Genomic DNA, 15,985 nt, shown 5'->3' on the forward strand with positions numbered 1-15,985 from the left:
ATATTAAAATATTAAAATATTAAAATATTAAAATATTAAAATATTAAAATATTAAAATATTAAAATATTAAAATATTAAAATATTAAAATATTATAATATTAAAATATTAAAATGTTAAAATATTAAAATATTAAAATATTAAAATATTAAAATATTAAAATATTAAAATATTAAAATATTAAAATATTAAAATATTAAAATATTAAAATATTAAAATATTAAAATATTAAAATTTTGAAATATTAAAATATTAAAATATTAAAATATTAAAATATTCCAACATTTAAAAATTTAAACATTTAAACATTTAAACATTTAAACATTGAAACATTTAAACATTTAAACATTTAAACATGTTTAATTAAACATTTAAACATTTAAACATTTAAACATTTAAACATTTAAACATTTAAACATTTAAACATTTAAACATTTAAACATGTAAACATTTAAACATTTAAACATTTGAACATTTAAACATTTAAACATTTAAACATTTAAATATTTAACATTTAAACATTTAAATATTTAAACATTTAAACATTTAAACATTTAACATTTAAACATTTAAATATTTAAACATTTAAATATTTAAATATTTAAATATTTAAACGTTTAAATATTTAAACATTTAAACATTTAAACATTTAAATATTTAAACGTTTAAACATTTAAACATTTAATATTTAAACATTTAAACATTTAAACATTAAAATATTTAAATATTTAAATATTAAAACATTTAAATATTTAAACATTTAAACATTTAAACATTTAAACATTTAAACATTTAAATATTTAAATATTTAAATGTTTAAATGTTTAAATGTTTAAACATTTAAACATTTAAACATTTAAACATTTAAACATTTAAACATTTAAACATTTAAACATTTAAACATTTAAACATTTAAACATTTAAACATTTAAACATTTAAACATTTAAACATTTAAACATTTAAACATTTAAACATGCAAACATTTAAACATATAAACATTTAACGAACGAACCATGACATTAAAACATTGCAGCCGACGCTCATGAAACGAACGCACCATGACACTGAATCTGTGCAGCCGACGCTCATGAAACGAACGCACCATGACACTGAACGAGCTGTCAACTTTTTCAAACGCGCGCGTGTTCAATCCTGAATGTGTTGGCGGCAGCAGTTTGCGTGCGCGTGTGCTTGTAAAAAAACAGCCTCCCGCGTCAAATTCGCCGGGGGACCGAATCGGAACCGCTCCAGGATGGCAGAATTTGAATATTTGGGTAAGTATTTTCTTTTTCTTGAGATTTGGGAGGGGCGGAATTCCACCCGCAGCAGCAGCAGACATTTTTCATGGCCTGCTTGGACACCTTTCCTAAGTTAACTGCTTGTGTTTTTCTCATTTTTACAGGGACTTCTTCGAGGACTTCTTCCAATTTACGAGATTAAACGCTACGGACGGAGGCGCTCGATTGGGAAAAGGACTTTCCCGGCCGCCGTCAAGGTGTAGCTTTCAAGGAGGAGCACAACACGCAAGGTGCTGAACACGTTCCAGCGGTGTTTGGTTGGATAGTTCTGCCGAGTGATGAACTCAGGTGAGTAGTTGCTCTGTGGTTGTTTATTGGAAAATTTTCTTCAGTCCAATGCATCAAGTGATTTGTTTGAAATTTCTCGGCATCCTCCGCAAACGTCAAACTATACACATTTATTGCCGGATCTTCTCCGGAAGAGATCCGGAAAAAAAATCGGCAGCAACTTTGTACTGTTTTGACGTTTACGGAAAGTACCGAAAAGTTTGGTTATGCTTCCAAAAACAGTTGGAGGAGGGCAGAACAACGATCTAGTTAGTTCAATTAGAATTGAATCGATTGTTGCGTATGGAACAGAATTCGTATTCGAATCGAAACTGATTGTGGGGGTGGCAATTAGCTTCGCAGCACCAAGGAAAAAAAACCAGGAACGCAAACGAAAAAAAAACAATCAAAACACAAAACAGCTGTTTCCATCGATTGTAAATACACTGTAACTGAAAATCGAACTTTGCTGAGTTCGTTTTCGCACCTCCTCATGCGTTTTTTTCAGTTCAACTACGATTACACTTTTTTGTGTAATCGCCGTCGAACTGAAAACATCGTATGAAAAAGTGCGAAAACGAACTCAGAAAAGTGCGATTTTCAGTTACAGTGTATTTATCAACAAGCAGTGCTGCGAGAAACATTTATTTCGACGAAAACCGAGGGGTCCCTCAAAGTTACTGTGACTTTGCTGAATCACGGGGTTTTCACGGAATTCACGGAGGGACTACTATTTCATTGGGATTTTCCATCGAGTGTCTTGTCGTGTTGTCGATCAAACTCTGGAAATGTTTTCCGTGGCCTGCTTGAAAATAAACCATTTTTTTTTTGTTTCGGCTAACTATTTTTTCTTTTGCAGGAACTTTCTCGATCCTGTATTAGGTGTGAGCCAAGCAATGCTGCATTGGAGTTGCAGTTTGGCCGCAATCATCCGAAGACAGAGGAACACCATCGCCCATGGGTCACTTGATCACCAATAGAACACTCCCAGCACAACAGGTAAGCAGGAACAGGGGAAAACAAAACTCGAAGCATTTACAGTAACTGTTTAATTCCGCAGGCTGCTTGATTGAATCGCCGAATTGATCTGGCGTTTGCTGGCGGCGGTGCGCTGCTACAGATGCAGAAGAAGCGCGAAAGGGTAGAAGGAGTTCGTGTGGTGATTCAGCATGCAAAAGGTCAAAATCAACCGTGAGCGAACGTGGTAATTTCAGCGACGGAGGAAGGATTGCCGTAGAGGAGGAAAATTTAAGAAACCATGATTTGTCATACACACACACACACCACACACACACAAACGTACACAGCTTTCTGGGCCAGCAAAACACAATATAAATACTATAAAATGTGCAGTGTTAATTATATATTTTATCGACCAAATACATGTTTGACAGTATAATTTAGCGGAGAGAAAAAAATAAATAAAATGAAAATACAATGGAATATACTGTAGTTTTTATTTATTTCAATGTACGAATATAGTTTAAACAGTACTATTTAGTATGGAAAAAACTATGAAGAACTATAAATTGACTGTGCAATCCATTGTAATGCTTGCTGTTTTTATTATAAATGTATGATGTTTTCTATAGTCAGGGCGAGTTTTTGAATAAAAATGCAACATTAGATTAACAGTAAAATGCGTCGTATTTGGAAAAAAAATGTATGGAAAAATTTCGAAATTTTTATGGTACCGGTGCATAACAACCCCCCTTTTTTATGGTAAAGTCCCAAAATACGACGCAAATTATCTTAAAAAACGATGCTGTCTACTGTTAAAACACTGTCAAAATGACAATATATTTTATCGTTTTGTAACGTTAAAATTTACTGTAAGTTCATCAGAAATTTTTATGCGGGGTCCCGCATAAAGATTTACTATAAACCTACAGTAGATTTTATGGTTATCACACGATAAATTCTATGGTTATTTTTACCATGATTCTACAGTAGCCTTTATGTTTTTTCACCATAGAATATATCCTATTTCGGGAATTTACTATAAAAGGTATTGTTAGGCATAGTCACCATAAAAATTCGACTTTTCCCATACAAAAAAAACCAAAACTATACATTCTATCGTATTTTATTGATGCCTTTTCCGTCCAAAAATTACCCTGACCATAGAAAACATCATACATTTTATAATAAAAACAGTAACCATTACAATGGTTTGCACAGTAAATTCACAGTTCTTCATGGATTTTTCCATACTAAATAGTATAAGGTTTAAACTATATTCGTACATTGAAATAAATAATAATACAGTATGATTCATTGTATTTATTGTATTTATTTTTTTCTCCACTAAATTGTACTGTAAAACATATATTTATACATTAAAATTAATGGTCAATATGGTAAGTTTTATTGTATTTTTATAGTTTTTTCGTAGATTTAAAAATAGTACTTTTTTCCGCGTCGTTTTCTAATATTCTGCTTCAACTGGAACTTTCTGACGTTGTTCGAAATGTTTTGTAGTCGGTGCCGGAACTATCTTCGTACTTTGGGATGAACTCTTGAGTATTTATGAAGCACAATCCTCAGTGGAATAGGCCCCTGTAAAAGAGAAACACACTAAATTAGACATAGGAAATATTTTCATATGTTTGTTTCGGTACAAATGCTATTAAATTAGCTGTTTCTAAAATTCTAAAATTCTAAAATTCTAAAATTCTAAAATTCTAAAATTCTAAAATTCAGAAATTCTAAAATTCTAAAATTCTAAAATTCTTAAATTCCAAAATTCTTAAATTCTTAAATTCTTAAATTCTTAAATTCCAAAATTCTAAAATTCTAAAATTACTAAATTCTTAATAACTCAATTTCCTAATTTCTTTATTTCCTAATTTCTTAATATCCTGATTTCCTAATTTTCTAATTTTCTAATTTCCTAATTTTCTAATTTTCTAATTTTCTAAATTTATAATTTTCTAATTTTCTAATTTTCTAATGTTCTTATTTTCTAATGTTCTAATTTTTTAATTTTCTAATTTTCTAATTTTCTAATTTTCTAATTTCCTAATTTCCTAATTGGCTGAATTCCTAACTTCCTAATTTCCTAATTTACTAATTTCCTGATTTCCTGATTTCCTAATTTCCTAATTTCCTTATTCCCTAATTTTCTGATTTTGTTTTTTCTTAATTTCTAAATTTCCTAATTTCTTAATTGCTTAATTTCTTAATTTCTTAATTTCTAAATTTATAAATTTCTAAATTTCTTAATTTATTAATTTCCTAATTTCCGAATTTTCGAATATCCAAATTTCCTAATTTTGTAATTTTTTAAATGTTAAATTTTTTAATTTCTTAATTTCCCAATTTCCTAATTTCCAAATTTCCTAATTTCTTAATTTTCTAATTTCCTATTTTCTAATTTCTAAATTTCCTAATTTCCGAATTTCCTCATTTTTCTTATTTCCGAATTTCCGAATTTCCTAATATCCTAATTTCCTAATTTCCTTATTTCCTAATTTCCTAATTGCCCAATTTCCTAATTCTAATTTTTATTTCCTAATTTCCTAATTGCCCAATTTCCATTTCTTATTTCCAATTTCCTAATTGCCCAATTTATTTACTAATTTCCATTGCCCAATTCCTAATTTCCTTATTCTCAATTTCCTAATTGCCCAATTCCTAATTTCCTAGTATCCTAATTCCTAATTTCATAATTTCTAATTTCTAATTCCAATTTCTAATTTCTAATTTTCTAATTTTCTAATTTTCTAATTCTAAATTTCTATTTCCTTATTTCTAATTTCCAATTGCCCAATTTCAATTTCTAATTTCCTAATATCCTAATTTCCTAATTTCACAATTTCATTTCTAATTTCTAATTTCCTAATTTCCATTTCCTAATTTTTAATTTTCTAATTTCTAAATTTCCTAATTTCCGAATTTCCATTGCCTAGTTTCAAAATTTCATCTGATTTAATTCTAAATTTCATTCTAATTTCCTAATTGCCTAATTTTATTTCTTATTTCAATTTCCTAATTTCCAATTTCTAATTTCCTAATTTTCTTATTTCTAAATTTCCTAATTTCCGAATTTCCGATTTTTTCTAATTTCCGAATTTCCGAATTTCCTAATATCCTAATTTCCTAAATTCCTAATTTCCTAATTTCCTAATTTCCCAATTTCCCAATTTCCTAATTTCCTAATTTCCTTATTTCCTAATTTCCTAATTGCCCAATTTTCTAATTGCCCAATTTCCTAATTTCCTAATTGCCTAATTTCCTTATTTCCTAATTTCCTAATTTCCTAATTTCCTAATCTCCTAATCTCCTAATTTCCTAATCTCCTAATTTCCTAATTGCCTAATTTCCTAATTTCCTAATTGCCTTATTTCCTAATTTCCTAATTTCCGAATTTCTGAATTTCCTAATATCCGAATTTCCTAATTTCCTAATTCCCTAATTTCCGAATTTCCGAATTTCCAAACAAAATTATATGAACATTTGTAATAATCAGTAGCATTCAAATTTGCAAATTCTATTAAAAAAAAAAAAAAACACACACACACAGGCACCGTGCCAATAAACGTCAAACGCTACTTTCTGTTTCTGTTATTTTTCAGTTGCGTACCACTCAACAAAATTCTTTTCGTGACCTTTTCCTTGACCGTTGTTTGAACGTTCACCGTTGAGCATTAACACACAACTTACCTAACGATTTTCGCCTCCAGACGAAACGACCATCCTGAACAAATCCGGCCGGAAGTGTCCGCAGCAGGCGCCGGGCCTGGTAGAAGAAGTCCCTGTAAAAAAAGAGGAACACACACACAGTTTGTTCAGACCATTGCTCTCGCAAGCTTGACCTTGAACATTCTCTTTTGAAGATAACCAAACTTGTCCGCACCCTCAGCAAACGTCAAATCAAAACAAATTGCTGCCGGATCTTTCTCCGGATCTCTCCCGTAAAAGATCCGGCAACAATTTTGTATGGCTTGAAGTTTGCGGAGGGTACCAAAAAAGGTAAACAAATCACTTTGTGCATCAGCCAGTAGCTTGGGAAATTTGTCTGAAAATGCCTGCTGCTGTTGCGGGTGCGATTCCGCCCTCTCCAAGTTCAACAAAACTCCTTATACTCACCCAAATATGAAAAAGTTCCGCCATCCCAGAGCCGTTCCGGTTCGGTCACCCGGCAAATTTGTCCAAGACCGTGTTGGACAAACGCCGGATGTTGCCTTTTTCACGAACACACGCGATTTCACTAACACTTTTTCGATTAAACAGCGGCCAAACACGATCGACACAAACATGATCGAACACGCGCGCGATTGAAAACAAATGAGAGCTCGCCATGGTACGTTCATTAGGGGAGCGTCGCCCAGTTTAGGTGTCATGGTGCGTTCGTTAGGGGAGCGTCGCCCAATTTAGGTGTCATGGTGTGTTCGTTTTGTGATCTTTATTTTTTTTTGCCGTTTCAATTATTGAATAAAAATATGTTTAAATGTTTAAATGTTTAAATGTTTAAATGTTTAAACGTTTAAATGTTTAAATGTTTAAATGTTTATATGTTTAAATGTTTAAATGTTTAAATGTTTAAATCTTGACTTTTTTTTGATAAGGTCCTATAAACAAATGTAAACATTGAGTGTATCCCTTTCACACCTTATGTCAAAGTCCATCGGAGTAAGCGGGATACACTCAATGTTTACATTTGTTTATAGGACCTTATCAAAAAAAAGTCAAGAAATGTTTAAATGTTTAAATGTTTAAATGTTTAAATGTTTAAATGTTTAAATGTTTAAATGTTTAAATGTTTAAATGTTTAAATGTTTAAATGTTTAAATGTTTAAATGTTTAAATGTTTAAATGTTTAAATGTTTAAATGTTTAAATGTTTAAATGTTTAAATGTTTAAATGTTTAAATGTTTAAATGTTTAAATGTTTAAATGTTTAAATGTTTAAATGTTTAAATGTTTAAATGTTTAAATGTTTAAATGTTTAAATGTTTAAATGTTTAAATGTTTAAATGTTTAAATGTTTAAATGTTTAAATGTTTAAATGTTTAAATGTTTAAATGTTTTAATATTTTAATATTTTAATATTTTAATATTTTAATATTTCAATATTTTAATATTTTAATATTTTAATATTTTAATATTTTAATATTTTAATATTTTAATATTTTAATATTTTAATATTTTGATATTTTAATATTTTAATATTTTAATATTTTAATATTTTAATATTTTAAAATTTTAATATTTTAATATTTTGATATTTTAATATTTTAATATTTTAATATTTTAATATTTTAATATTTTAATATTTTAATATTTTAATATTTTAATATTTTAATATTTTAATATTTTAATATTTTAATATTTTGATATTTTAATATTTTAATATTTTAATATTTTAATATTTTAATATTTTAAAATTTTAATATTTTAATATTTTAATATTTTAATATTTTAATATTTTAATATTTTAATATTTTAATATTTTAATATTTTAATATTTTAATATTTTAATATTTTAAAATTTTAATAATTTAATATTTTAATATTTTAATATTTTAATATTTTAATATTTTAATATTTTAATATTTTAATATATTAATATTTTAATATTTTAATATTTTAATGTTTTAATATTTTAATATTTTAATATTTTAATATTTTAATATTTTAATATTTTAATATTTTAAAATTTTAATATTTTTATATTTTTATATTTTAATATTTTAATATTTTAATATTTTATAATTTTAATATTTTTAAATTTTCAATACTTTTATTACATGATTCGCATTATTTAAAAAAATCGTTCAAAAATAGTTCACACTTTGCAACTATAACATTACAATGAAACTTACTGTAACAAAAAATTGGAAAAAATGCGTTATGAGATTTCCAATAACAAAACCATAATATTTGCTGTATTCATGGAATGTACAGTAGTTTTATTGTTTCAATTTATAACATTGCCAATAACAAAACCATGAAATTTGCTGTAACCATGAAATCTACGATAACTTTATCGTCATTCCAATGAAGTTAAAAAAAATCAACCATAAACTTACCATAAATATTATAATATCTATTGTAACTTCATGGTTTTGACAATACAAATCATCATATAATTTTATTCGGGGTGCCAACCCGCATAAAGTTTTACTATAAACCAACAGTAGATTTTATGGTTATCACACGATAAATTCTATGGTTATTTTTACCATGATTCTACAGTAGCCTTTATGTTTTTTCACCATAGAATATATCTTATTTTGGGAAATTACTATAAAAAAGGGGTATTGTTAGGCACAGTCACCATAAAAATTTCGACTTTTCCCCATACAAAAAAAAACCAAAAACTATATATTCTACCGTATTTTCATTGATGCCTTTTCCGTCCAAAAAATTACCCTGACCATAGAAAACATCATACATTTATAATAAAAACAGTAACCATTAGAATGGTTTGCACAGTAGATTCACAGTTCTTCATGGATTTTTCCATACTAAATAGTACGGTTTAAACTATATTCGTACATTGAAATAAATAATAACTACAGTATGATTCATTGTATTTATTTTGTTCTCTCCACTAAATTGTACTGTAAAACATATATTTATACATTGAAATTAATGGTCAATACGGTAAGTTTTATTGTATTTTTATAGTTTTTTTCGTAGATTTAAAAAAATTAGTACTTTTTTTCCGCGTCGTTTTCTTTCAATATTCTGCTTCAATCCGAACTTTCTGACGTTGTTCGAAATGTTTGTAGCCGGTGCCGGAACTACTGCTTAGTACTTGGGATGAACTCTCGCGTATTTATGAAGCACAATCCTCAGTGGAATAGGCCCCTGTAAAAGAGAAACACACTAAATTAGACATAGGGAATATTTTCATATGTTTGTTTCGGTATAAATGCTATTAAATTAGCTGTTACTAAAACTCTAAAATTCTAAAATTCTAAAACTCTAAAATTCTAAAACTCTAAAATTCTAAAATTCTAAAATTCTAAAATTTAAAATTCTAAAATTTAAAATTCTAAAATTTAAAATTTAAAATTTAAAATTCTAAAATTCTAAAATTCTAAAATTCTAAAATTTAAAATTCTAAAATTCTAAAATTCTAAAGTTTTAAAATTCTAAAATTCTGAAATTTAAAATTTAAAATTTAAAATTCTAAAATTTAAAATTCTAAAATTCTAAAATTTAAAATTCTAAAATCTAAAATTTAAAATTTAAAATTCTAAAATTTAAAATTTAAAATTTAAAATTCTAAAATTTCTAAAATTCTAAAATTCTAAAATTTAAAATTCTAAAATTCTAAAATTTAAATTCTAAATTTAAAATTTAAAATTTAAAATTTAAAATTCTAAAATTCTAAAATTCTAAAATTCTAAAATTCTAAAATTTAAAATTTAAAATTTAAAATTTAAATTTAAAATTTAAAATTTAAAATTTAAAATTTAAAATTTAAAATTCTAAAATTCTAAAATTCTAAAATTCTAAAATTCTAAAATTTAAAATTCTAAAATTTAAAATTTAAAACTCTAAAATTCTAAAATTCAAAATTCAAAATTCTAAAATTCTAAAATTCTAAAATTCTAAAATTTAAAATTCTAAAATTTAAAATTCTAAAATTTAAAATTCTAAAATTTAAAATTCTAAAATTCTAAATTCTAAAATTCTAAAATTTAAAATTTAAAATTTAAAATTTAAAATTTAAAATTTAAAATTTAAAATTCTAAAATTCTAAAATTCTAAAATTCTAAAATTCTAAAATTCTAAAATTCTAAAATTCTAAAATTTAAAATTTAAAATTCTAAAATTCTAAAATTTAAAATTTAAAATTTAAAATTTAAAATTCTAAAATTTAAAATTCTAAAATTTAAAATTTAAAATTTAAAATTCTAAAATTCTAAAATTTAAATTCTAAAATTTAAAATTCTAAAATTCTAAAATTTAAAATTTAAAATTTAAAATTTAAAATTTAAAATTCTAAAATTCTAAAATTTAAAATTCTAAAATTCTAAAATTCTAAAATTCTAAAATTTAAAATTTAAAATTTAAAATTTAAAATTTAAAATTTAAAATTTAAAATTTAAAATTTAAAATTTAAAATTTACTAAAATTTAAAATTTAAAATTTAAATTTAAAATTTAAAATTTAAAATTCTAAAATTTAAAATTTAAAATTTAAAATTTAAAATTTAAAATTCTAAAATTTAAAATTCTAAAATTTAAAATTTAAAATTCTAAAATTTAAAATTCTAAAATTCTAAAATTCTAAAATTCTAAAATTCTAAAATTTAAAATTTAAAATTCTAAAATTCTAAAATTCTAAAATTTAAAATTTAAAAATTTAAAATAAAATTTAAAATTCTAAAATTTAAAATTCTAAAATTCTAAAATTTAAAATTTAAAATTTAAAATTTAAAATTTAAAATTCTAAAATTCTAAAATTTTAAAATTTAAAATTTAAAATTCTAAAATTCTAAAATTTAAAATTTAAAATTTAAAATTCTAAAATTTAAAATTTAAAATTTAAAATTTAAAATTTAAAATTTAAAATTCTAAAATTCTAAAATTTAAAATTCTAAAATTTAAAATTCTAAAATTCTAAAATTTAAAATTCTAAAATTTAAAATTTAAAATTTAAAATTTAAAATTTAAAAATTTAAAATTTAAAATTTAAAATTTAAAATTCTAAATTCTAAAATTCTAAAATTTAAAATTTAAAATTTAAAATTCTAAAATTTAAAATTTAAAATTTAAAATTCTAAAATTCTAAAATTTAAAATTTAAAATTCTAAAATTCTAAAATTTAAAATTAAAATTTAAAATTTAAAATTTAAAATTTAAAATTTAAAATTCTAAAATTCTAAAATTCTAAAATTCTAAAAATTTAAAATTCTAAAATTTAAAATTTAAAATTTAAAATTTAAAATTTAAAATTTAAAATTTAAAATTTAAAATTCTAAAATTCTAAAATTCTAAAATTTAAAATTTAAAATTTAAAATTTAAAATTCTAAAATTTAAAATTCTAAAATTTAAAATTCTAAATTTCTAAAATTTAAAATTCTAAAATTTAAAATCTAAAATCTAAAATTCTAAAATTTAAAATTTAAAATTCTAAAATTTAAATTCTAAAATTTAAAATTAAAATTTAAAATTCTAAAATTCTAAAATTCTAAAATTTAAAATTTAAAATTTCAAAATTTAAAATTTAAAATTTAAATTTAAAATCTAAAATTTAAAATTTAAAATTCTAAAATTCTAAAATTTAAAATTTAAAATTCTAAAATTTTAAAATTTAAAATTCTAAAATTTAAAATTTAAATTCTAAAATTTAAAATTTAAAATTCTAAAATTTAAAATTTAAATTTAAAATTCTAAAATTCTAAAATTTAAAATTCTAAAATTTAAAATTCTAAAATTCTAAAATCTAAATTCTAAAATTTAAAATTTAAAATTCTAAAATTTAAAATTCTAAAATTTAAAATTTATTTAAAATTCTAAAATTTAAAATTTAAAATTTAAAATTTAAAATTCTAAAATTTAAAATTTAAAATTTAAAATCTAAAATTCTAAAATTCTAAAATTCTAAAATTTAAAATTTAAAATTTAAAATTTAAAATTTAAAATTTAAAATTTAAAATTTAAAATTTAAAATTCTAAAATTCTAAAATTTAAAATTTAAAATTCTAAAATTCTAAAATTTAAAATTTAAAATTTAAAATTTAAAATTTAAAATTTAAAATTTAAAATTTAAAATTTAAAATTTAAAATTTAAAATTTAAAATTTAAAATCTAAAATTTAAAATTAAAATTTAAAATTTAAAATTTAAAATTCTAAAATCTAAAATTCTAAAATTTTAAAATTTAAAATTTAAAATTTAAAATTTAAAATTCTAAAATTTAAAATTTAAAATTCTAAAATTTAAAATTTAAAATTTAAAATTTAAAATTTAAAATTCTAAAATTCTAAAATTTAAAATTCTAAAATTTAAAATTTAAAATTCTAAAATTTAAAATTTATAAATTTAAAATTTAAAATTCTAAAATTCTAAAATTTAAAATTTAAAATTCTAAAATTTAAAATTCTAAAATTCTAAAATTCTAAAAGTCTAAAATTCTAAAATTCTAAAATTCTAAAATTCTAAAATTCTAAAATTCTAAAATTCTAAAATTCTAAAATTCTAAAATCACTTAATTCTTAATAACTCAATTTCCTAATTTCTTAATTTTTTAATTTCATAATATTCTAATTTCCTTATTTTCAAATTTTCTAATTTTAAAATTTTCAAATTTTCAAATTTTGCTATTTTTTAAATTTTCAAATTTTCAAATTTTCAAATTTTCGAATTTTCTTATTTTCTAATTTTCTTAATTTCTAATTTTCCAATTTTCCAATTTTCTGATTTTCTAATTTTCTAATTTTCTAATTTTCTAATTTTCTAATTTTCTAATTTTCTAATTTTCTAATTTTCTAATTTTCTAATTTTCTAATTTTCTAATTTTCTAATTTTCTAATTTTCTAATTTTCTAATTTTCTAATTTTCTAATTTTCTAATTTTCTAATTTTCTAATTTTCTAATTTTCTAATTTTCTAATTTTCTAATTTTCTAATTTTCTAATTTTCTAATTTTCTAATTTTCTAATTTTCTAATTTTCTAATTTTCTAATTTTCTAATTTTCTAATTTTCTAATTTTCTAATTTTCTAATTTTCTAATTTTCTAATTTTCTAATTTTCTAATTTTCTAATTTTCTAATTTTCTAATTTTCTAATTTTCTAATTTTCTAATTTTTTAATTTTCTAATTTTCTAATTTTCTAATTTTCTAATTTTCTAATTTTCTAATTTTCTAATTTTCTAATTTTCTAATTTTCTAACTTTCTAATTTCTTAATTTCCTAATTGGCTGAATTCCTAATTTCCTAACTTCCTAATTTCCTAATTTACTTATTTCCTGATTTCCTAATTTCCTATTTTCCTAATTTCATTATTCCCTAATTTTCTAATTTTGTTATTTGTTAATTTCTAAATTTCTAAATTTCCTAATTTCCTCATTTCCTAATATCCTAATTTCCTAATATCCTAATTTCCTAATTTTGTAATTTCTTAATTGTTAATTTTTTTAATTTCTTAATTTTAAAATTTCCTAATTCCCTAATTTTCTAATTTCCTATTTTCTAATTTCTAAATTTCCTAATTTCCGAATTTCCTAATATCCTTATTTCCTAATTTCCTTATTTCCTAATTTCCTAATTTCCTAATTTTCTAATTTCCTAATTTCCTAATTTCCTAGTTTCTAATTTCCTAATTTCCTAATTTCCTTATTTCCTAATTTCCTAATTGCCCAATTTCCTAATTTCCTTATTTTCTAATTTCTAAATTTCCTAATTTCCTAATATCCGAATTTCCTAATTTCCTAATTTCCGAATTTCCTAATATCGTTATTTCCCAATTTCCTAATTTCCTAATTTCGTATTGTCCTAATTTCCTAATTTCCTAATTCCTAATTGCCCAATTTTCTTATTTCCTAATTTCCTAATTTCCTTATCTCCTAATTTCCTAATTTCCTATTTTCCTAATTTCCCAATTTCCTAATTTTCTTATTTCCTAATTTCCTAATTGCCCAATTTCCTAATTTCCGAATTTTCTAAATTTCCTAATTTCCGAATTTCCTTATTTCCTAATTTCCTAATTGCCCAATTTCCTAATTTCCGAATTTTCTAATTTCTAAATTTCCTTATTTCCGAATTTTCTAATTTTCGAATTTCCTAATATCCTAATTTCCTAATTTTCTTATTTCCTAATTTCTTAATTGCTCAATTTCCTATATTCCTAATCTCCTAATTTCCTAATTTCCTAATTGCCTAATTTTCTAATTGCCTGATTGTCTAATTTCCTAATTTCCGAATTTCTGAATTTCTCAATATCCGAATTTCCTAATTGCCTAATTTCCAAATTTCCTTATTTCCGAATTTCCGAATTGCCTTATTTCCGAATTGCCTAATTTCCGAATTTCCTAATTGCCTAATTTCCAAATTTCCAAATTTCCTTATTTCATAATTTCTTTATTTCCTTATTTCCTAATTTCCTAATTTCCAAATTTCCTTATTCCCTAATTTCCTAATTTCCTAATATCCTAATTGCCTAATTTCCTTCCAAGATTCAGCATTTTGAGATTCGGTCTGATGAGCAGCTCTATATGTTTACATTGAAAACAAAATTATATAAACATTTGTAATTATCAGTGGCATTCAAATTTGCAAATTCTATTATTTTATTTATTCATCAAAACAAATTTAACACAGGCACCGTGTCAATAAACGTCAAACGCTACTTTCTGTTTCTGTTATTTTCAGTTGCGTACCACTCAACAAAATTCTTTTCGTGACCTTTTCCTTGACCGTTGTTTGAACGTTCACCGTTGAGCATTAACACACAACTTACCTAACGATTTTCGCCTCCAGACGAAACGACCATCCTGAACAAATCCGGCCGGAAGTGTCCGCAGCAGGCGCCGGGCCTGGTAGAAGAAGTCCCTGTAAAAGAGGAACACACAGTTTGTTCAGACCATTGCTCTCGCAAACTTGACCTTGACAATTCTCTTTGAACATAACCAAACTTGTCCGCACCTCAGCAAACGTCAAATCAAAACAAATTGCTGCCGGATCTTTCTCCGGATCTCTCCCGTAAAAGATCCGGCAACAATTTTGTATGGCTTGAAGTTTGCGGAGGGTACCAAAAAAAGGTAAACAAATCACTTTGTGCATCAGCCAATAGCTTGGGAAATTTGCCTGAAAATGCCTGCTGCTGTTGCGGGTGCGATTCCGCCCTCTCCAAGTTCAACAAAACTCCAAATACTCACCCAAATATGCGAAAATTCCGCCATCCCAGAGCCGTTCCGGTTCGGTCACCCGGTGTATTTGTTCCGAACGCCGGATGTTGTTCCTTCACGAGCACACGCGATTCGACTTGAGAATTTTTGATTTCAACTGCGCCACACAAACAGGATCAAACACGCGCGCGGGTGAAAAAAAATGACAGCCTTGATGACAGCTCGATCAACTATGGTGTGTTCGTTAGGGGAGCGTCGCCCAGATTAGGTGTCATGGTGCGTTCGTTAGGGGAGCGTCGTGTTCGTTTTGTGATCCTTAATATTTTTTGCCGTTTCTATTATTGAATTAAAAATGTTTAAATGATTAAATGTTTAAATGTTTAAATGTTTAAATGTTTAAATGTTTAAATGTTTAAATGTTTAAATGTTTAAATGTTTAAATGTTTAAATGTTTAAATGTTTAAATGTTTAAATGTTTAAATGTTTAAATGTTTAAATGTTTAAATGTTTAAATGTTTAAATGTTTAAATGTTTAAATGTTTAAATGTTTAAATGTTTAAATGTTTAAATGTTTAAATGTTTAAATGTTTAAATGTTTAAATGTTTAAATA

The 15,985-nt window shown here is 23.2% G+C and overlaps 2 protein-coding genes and 1 long non-coding RNA gene across 10 annotated transcripts in view; 1 reads left to right on the forward strand and 2 right to left on the reverse strand.

Annotated features, from left to right (window-relative positions):
• LOC6038550 (serine/threonine-protein kinase Genghis Khan) overlaps positions 1-15,985 on the forward strand; it is a 140,342-nt gene that overhangs the window by 79,825 nt on the left and 44,532 nt on the right. The gene's annotated exons all lie outside the window — the stretch shown is intronic.
• On the reverse strand, positions 4,075-6,920 carry LOC119766826. Its single transcript, XM_038252859.1, has 3 exons — positions 6,657-6,920; positions 6,231-6,322; positions 4,075-4,124 (listed from the first exon to the last, which is right to left on the reverse strand). Exons 1-3 carry the CDS (start codon positions 6,908-6,910, stop codon positions 4,093-4,095), a joined length of 378 nt encoding a protein of 125 aa, XP_038108787.1. The 5' UTR covers positions 6,911-6,920; the 3' UTR covers positions 4,075-4,092.
• LOC119766827 lies at positions 9,254-15,599 on the reverse strand. The gene is made up of 3 exons (XR_005277160.1): positions 15,405-15,599; positions 14,987-15,078; positions 9,254-9,382 (listed from the first exon to the last, which is right to left on the reverse strand). It is a non-coding gene; the product is annotated as an uncharacterized LOC119766827 (long non-coding RNA).

This window comes from Culex quinquefasciatus, chromosome 2 (assembly GCF_015732765.1).
Source record: "Culex quinquefasciatus strain JHB chromosome 2, VPISU_Cqui_1.0_pri_paternal, whole genome shotgun sequence".
In the NCBI taxonomy this organism is placed as follows: domain Eukaryota; kingdom Metazoa; phylum Arthropoda; class Insecta; order Diptera; family Culicidae; genus Culex; species Culex quinquefasciatus.